Source organism: Aspergillus candidus (assembly GCF_002847045.1).
Source record: "Aspergillus candidus strain CBS 102.13 unplaced genomic scaffold BDW47scaffold_125, whole genome shotgun sequence".
NCBI classification, from domain to species: Eukaryota; Fungi; Ascomycota; class Eurotiomycetes; order Eurotiales; family Aspergillaceae; genus Aspergillus; species Aspergillus candidus.
Window position 1 is genome coordinate 1 of NW_020194130.1, and position 5,905 is coordinate 5,905.

Here is a 5,905-nt window from a genome sequence, read left to right on the forward strand (position 1 = left end):
TTTTTTTAGTAATGCACAGGATGATAAGGGACTGCTAAGCGTACAGGTTGGGGAGTTCAAGTCAAGTCTTAGCTAGTATCTCTACCATCTCCATAGTAAATAATTTACGAAGTACCGATGAGAATGATGCTGATTTAATAATTTATAATATTCCGTCATCTCAAAGAAAAAGGATATATGTATCTACCTATGTGTTTATCTAGACAGTAAATATATATTTGAATGAAATCTGGCTTGAAGAAAGGCCAGAGGTAGAGAGGTAGAGAGAGGTAGAGAGCGATATAACAAGACTACACAATAAGTATGACCATTGATCAATTGTATTAAATAAACTAGAATACAAAGGCTGAGGTAGAGACCAGCCTGTAGACAGATAGATAGTAGGGTAGTACAGATCAAACAAGCAAATCAAAGAAAATAGAAGGTCAGCTGCATCCTGCATCCTCGGGGTGCCTGTTTGGTGATGGTAGGAGCAGTAAAGGGAGAAGGAGGATGGGGGGACGGAGGCGGAGATGTGTGGAAGCGATACAAAGGAGGTAGGCAGGCAGTAGAAAGGACAATTGTCGGATGATTGGTTGGATAAAAGCAGCAGACAAGAATTTGCAGAAGAATGTAATAATAAGTTTGTTGGGAAAGACGATGAAGGAGGTGAAGGATAAGGGCAAGTGATGGCAGGGGGGTGGGAAAGAAATATAGAAGACAGACAGCAGAAATGAAGTGTAGTGAAGTGAAGTGAAGGGTCCAGGGCAAAAGGATTAAAATCAATGATAGAGATGGTTGTTGAAGAAAGAAAAGGAATCAATGAGAGAGAACAAGTGGGGGTCATATCGCACTACTAGAGGCATGATATGCAGACCGTGAGACGCTCAGTGCTTCTCGCACGAGCAAGGCTCCGGCTCCGGCTCTGGCTCCGGCTCTTGAACAACGCACACTTCTTCAACAGGGGGCTCTGGGGCAGGGGCAGGAGGGGCAGGAGCGGGAGGGGCAGGGGCAGGAGGCTCATGGGTAGGCGGGGCGGGGGCGGGCGGAGCAGGAGCAGGCGGAGGGGGAGGAGGAGGAGTAGGCTCCGGAGCAGGGGGCGCCGGAGTGGGAGTAGGCTCGGGCTCAGGCTCAGGCTGGGGTTCCGGCTGGGGTTCCGGCTGGGGTTCCGGGGTTGGCTCCGGCTCCTTCTCCGGCTCAGGTGCACTCTCATGATCAGAGTGATGATAGTAATTTCCCATATTGAAGCTAGGTCCATCAGGAATCCCAATAGTCGTACTATGCTTAGCATCGGTCTTATGGGACACGCCGGAGCCAAAGTCGTCACTTCCGTCGTCTTCGTCAGACGAATCAGAAAAGGAGCCGGCGTCATTGTAGTCAGGACCGTCGGGGATACCAGCGCCCCACTTGAAGCCCATGTCGGTGTCTTCGTGGACTTGTCTTTGGGCGAGGGTTTGGGTCTGGGATGTTAGTTTCCTGCTCTATACTGAGTATGGGGTGCGCGGAGGTAGTGTACCTGGGAGATGGGCGCCGATAGGACCGATGCAGGAGCCGAGAGGAGCAGGCACATGAGTGCGGAGAAGGTCTTTGGGTTGTACATGTTGAAGGAAAGAAGAAAGATGTGGAATGAAGGACTGTAGTCAAGCTAGCTGTGATCAAGATACTGAGGAAGGATGAATGGATCAATTCCAAAAGAGAGCTGGAATGGCAAAGGAGAGAATAGCAGAGAGAGAATGAACGGCTGCTGTGACAGTTCAGCTTGGAAATGCTTGATGAGCAAGAATGCAATGAGATCTCAGGAATCCGGGACCCTTTTATAACTATCCAGCAATCCATTGCAGACGTCGATGCCTTCAAAGGCCGAACGAAGGGCCTGGCCGGGCCCTGTCCAAGGGGTCCAACTCTATACCCGATGTGATAGAGGAGTCCCTCGATAGAACCCTAGAAGGGCTATCCCCATCGATAGTCCATAGTCGATAGCCCTATGCAGGTCAGCGCCACAGGCCAGCAAAGATGTCAGCTGCGAGAAGAATGGACAGCTAGGGGACTAGGGGAAAGATGGGGCGAGACAATGGGGATGGATGCAGGAAGGAGAGTTTGGTTGAGGGAGGGCGCAGGTCGATGCAAGGGAGTCGGAACTACCGACGCCTCTCCAGAAAACAGGTCACCATATTTAGTTTCATTCAAAAAGTAAATTACACATGGTTATCGATAGATGCATGAGCAGGAGATGGAAGGAATAAAACATAGGATGGAATAGAAAAAAAAATAAATCGTCTGAAATCGTCACTCATGGTACCCATCCAAATTCGGGAAGAAAAAGAAGACCGAAACAATGGCCTTGTGATATATGCTCGCGTCAAAACTTATGGCCAAATGCGGTGCCAAAGTTTGTGGCGTTCTTGAACCTGAGTTCAGGTTCCTGGCTGGGTGGCTCGGCTCTCTCCTTACGATCGCTCGAGTCCCGCGAGCTGCCCAGGGCCTGCCAGGCCTGGTCGAGGAGTTTCTGATCCAGTTCCTTCAAAAAGCCAGTGTCGTGTTCCTCGTCGTTCAGCAAGGAGAGGGGGCCCGTCAGTGCCGGGTCGTCCGGCAGGCTCGCAAAATACGAGTCGGAGTTTTCTGCAGGTTGCCGCAGCGCATCTGGGGCAAGGGGTGATGGGTCATCACCCTCGTCTGCACCCTCGCTCGCACCCTCGTCCGCGACGTGGGGTGATTTGGTCTCGGCGTCCGAATCCATGACGACCATAGGGGTGTGTCCCGCATCCCTGGTGAGGTTCTTGTCGGGCGGACCTAGTTCCGACAGCCGGAGCTTCAGGCTGTTGCGACGCTCCGATTTCTGGGAGGTCATGGACGGTGACGTCTCGGGGGACCGCGGCGAGGGCGGCGTCATCACGCGGGCGACAATCTCCGGGTGCAAGGCCGACGATTTGAGGGTGATGCCATCGAGTTTGCTGTCGAGCTTTTCGATGGGCACGGGGACGCTGCCGCCTGCAGCAGGGTCGGAGGGGTGGGATTTGGGCGAGAGGGCTGCATCCAGGGACACTGTCAGGTTGCCTCCTTGCTCCGCGATCGACGGGCCAGCGCGGTCTGATTTCTCCGGGTGACCAAACACCCTGGTGGGCGGACTGGAGGGGCTGGTGCCTTCCCACACCTGGGAAGTATTACTCGAAGGGGTCCGGTTCTGTGTTGAGGGGTTTGTGGACAAGGGTGGGAAAGACGATGGTGTCTCCTGATTCTTGAGCTGCGATTCCAATTCGGCGACACGCGCATTCAATATCGCGCGTTCTCGCTCCCACAGCCGCCGCTCGTCGTCAAACAACGTCCGCTGTCGCACCAGGAGCGACCGTGACTCTTCGAGATAATCAACCGCCAGAGGAGAGTATCTTTGCAGCGACCGCGGGGACGCATCGGATTTCAAAACGGAATGGGTGTTAGGGACGGACAGCGCACGACGGATAGGGATCGGGGTCGCGGTCGGCGAAAAGCGCACCTCTTTGTAGAGGCTGCCATGACCGTTGGGGAGCTTCGTAGACGATGACTTCATGGTCGGGTGGATAGGCGATCACTAGGGCGGGGAGCGATCGAAAGTGAGACAACCAGCGGGAGGGACTGAGCCGGGTCGCCTTCTCATAAAGAGGGATGGTGAAAAGGGGGACGGGAGGTTGGTGGTGTGATGTGGTGGACGAAAGACAGGGAATCGAATCAGTCGGGCACGCACTGGACCGCTATCAGTTTCGAGAGATCCAAAAGCTCCAAATCGAGGACGATAGGATAGAATTGTGTCGCCCCTCATGAGACGAACGATTATCCACACCGGGTGGGGAATTTTCCGCCTCTCAGACTAATCGGAACCGTGGGACGGGTCAGGGACGGACCTACACCGTGGCCAGTTGGCGATCGCGCCGTGCTTCTGTGCTAACCTCTGATGCCGTGACAACGAGGAGAATCACCCACGCCTGAACAGCTGTGACCGGGCGCTGGATCGAGGGCGTGGAGAACAAGATGGCGACCACACGGGAGCGAACAAGTGGACGATGCGCTTGACTGCAGTCGAGGGATTCACAGCATCGTTGTTGTCAACAGAGCCTATCATAGGGCAGACCGGGGTGGCTTGGAAACTTCGGTCAACCATGTACGTCGTCTGCGCATCCAATATGCAGACGAATGAAGTGGAGGATGGAGACAGGATGGACGAGAAGATGGAAACAAAGCGTTTTTATCATAGAAAAAAACAGTCGAAGTTGTTGGATGGGCTGCAGCCTGAGGCCGATCACAAGACAGCGGATGATGACGTTATGCCGGATGGATAACGTGCACAAGTGGAGTCTTCGTCCAGCAATCCGGATGATTTCCTGATTTGTTCTGATATTCTCTCGATCTATTGGATTAGGCGAAGTTTATACTGTGTGATTTTCAATAGAGCCAGGAGGATGACAGTTCATACCTCGAAGGCATGAACAGTACGATGCTAGATAGCGCTCTAGATCCGTTTGCACGTGTATCGCTCATTAATCATTAATTATAATTAGGATCACTATATAGTATCAAACGTCTGTTGGAGGACTTCTCGCACAGTCAAACAAAACACCCAGAAATATAGCGGACCGTCTATAGACGGACAGTCATCAACGTCTCCGGGCATCTCTGACCAGTAACGTCATCCTGCATCCATAGATGGCCAATCACTCCAAGATATCAAAGTGGGGAGCCATCACGCAGGTCGATGCATCGGGAACGTTTCCATGGAGTGGAGGGGGGCATTGCAATGGGAGTGGAGGTATAAAGCAGGGTATAAACAGGGATATAAATCAGATACGAGTCAAAGGCATAGATCAGAGGGAGAGGGTATATGTCGAGGGGAGGGAATCAGAACAATGACGAAACAACAGAAAGAAAATCAGCAAAAAAAGAAAAGAAAGAGAGGAAAGGAAAGCAAGAAGACTATAACGACGACCACCCCATCTGCACATCGTCCATAACATGCCTATGAACCGCTGGCAGCGCACAAACCTGCAAATCCTTCCCCAGTGCCGCAAACAACCTCGCCAAATACAACACGCCCCTAGCGGAGAGATCCCTGCCGCCCACAGCGGCAGAAGGAAAATAAGAGCGTGGCTCCAGATAAAGCAGCACGGACGACCAGCGGGGCAACTTCTCCGCAAGCATACGAGCCGCACGGTCATAGTCGCGGAGTCGACGCTTAGGCACGCCCGTCTGGGCATGGACGAAGAAGCAGACCTCGAAGCCGACGCTGCGGATGCGACGGCGGGCGGTGTCGCTCAGGGTATCGAGGAAGGCGCCTAGGCGGTCGAGGTTGAACGAGTTGAGGAAGAAGAGCGTGTGGTGGGAGTAGAGCAGGTCTTCGACCTCCTCGTGGATTTGACGGTTGACGGAGAGGAGGGCGCGGACTTGGCCGCCTTCGCCGACCCAGCTGGGACACATGGAGAGGGCGCGGTAGCGGCCTCGCGCCGTGAAGGCGTTGGTGCCGCGGTCGTTGACCACTATCAGGGGTTTGTCGATGTTGTAGTCATTCGGGACGGTTAGGGCGTAGTCGTAGATTATCTGGCGAAGTTCGAGGGGGAGGGCCAGGAGGGGGAATCGAGCCTCTCGCTTTGGCTCTCGCTTTGGCTTTGGAGGTCGTGTTTGAGGGGTTGGTAGGTAGGGGATTGCCCTTGAACGATTACATGATATGGGTGGTAGAGGAGAGATGTTCTTGCGATGTGAATGGGATAGACGACACATGGTCTGCGCCATACTTGTAGAATAAGAACAAGTCTATACACGGATCAAAGAAACACAGATTATACAGGATATCTGCCAGAATATCTATCAGGAAATTAAAGAAAGAAGAAAGACATATATAAGAAAATTCTTTCTTCAACCATCATACTATGACTATTAATCAAATGAATAAGAAAAAAAAAAA

General features: G+C 52.7%; 3 protein-coding genes across 3 annotated transcripts; all 3 read right to left on the reverse strand.

Moving 5' to 3' along the window:
- Nucleotides 1–302: 302 nt before the first annotated feature.
- On the reverse strand, nucleotides 303–1,829 carry BDW47DRAFT_114608 (uncharacterized protein). Its single transcript, XM_024814690.1, is given in 3 exon segments — nucleotides 303–1,139; nucleotides 1,152–1,446; nucleotides 1,503–1,829. 3 exon segments carry the CDS (start codon nucleotides 1,813–1,815, stop codon nucleotides 836–838), a joined length of 912 nt encoding a protein of 303 aa, XP_024667109.1. The 5' UTR covers nucleotides 1,816–1,829; the 3' UTR covers nucleotides 303–835.
- A 441-nt stretch (nucleotides 1,830–2,270) lies between these two features.
- On the reverse strand, nucleotides 2,271–3,768 carry BDW47DRAFT_12269 (uncharacterized protein). Its single transcript, XM_024815897.1, has one exon. The coding sequence runs from the start codon at nucleotides 3,521–3,523 to the stop codon at nucleotides 2,339–2,341; it is 1,185 nt and encodes a 394-aa protein (XP_024667110.1). The 5' UTR covers nucleotides 3,524–3,768; the 3' UTR covers nucleotides 2,271–2,338.
- Nucleotides 3,769–4,480: 712 nt separating this feature from the next.
- Nucleotides 4,481–5,808, reverse strand: BDW47DRAFT_114612 (uncharacterized protein). The gene has a single exon (XM_024814691.1). It carries the CDS (start codon nucleotides 5,731–5,733, stop codon nucleotides 4,921–4,923), a length of 813 nt encoding a protein of 270 aa, XP_024667111.1. The 5' UTR covers nucleotides 5,734–5,808; the 3' UTR covers nucleotides 4,481–4,920.
- Between the last annotated feature and the right edge of the window lie 97 nt (nucleotides 5,809–5,905).

What these genes read in the sequence shown, in the direction of transcription:
- BDW47DRAFT_114608 (XM_024814690.1), bottom strand. Translation starts at nt 1,815, where the DNA reads ATGGATTGCTGGATAGTTATAAAAGGGTCCCGGATTCCTGAGATCTCA. An exon ending in TCGGTCCTATCGGCGCCCAT is followed by an intron (nt 1,447 to 1,502) that starts CTCCCAGGTACA and finishes CAGGAAACTAAC; the next exon opens with ATCCCAGACCCAAACCCTCG.
- BDW47DRAFT_12269 (XM_024815897.1), bottom strand. Translation starts at nt 3,523, where the DNA reads ATGAAGTCATCGTCTACGAAGCTCCCCAACGGTCATGGCAGCCTCTAC.
- BDW47DRAFT_114612 (XM_024814691.1), bottom strand. Translation starts at nt 5,733, where the DNA reads ATGGCGCAGACCATGTGTCGTCTATCCCATTCACATCGCAAGAACATC.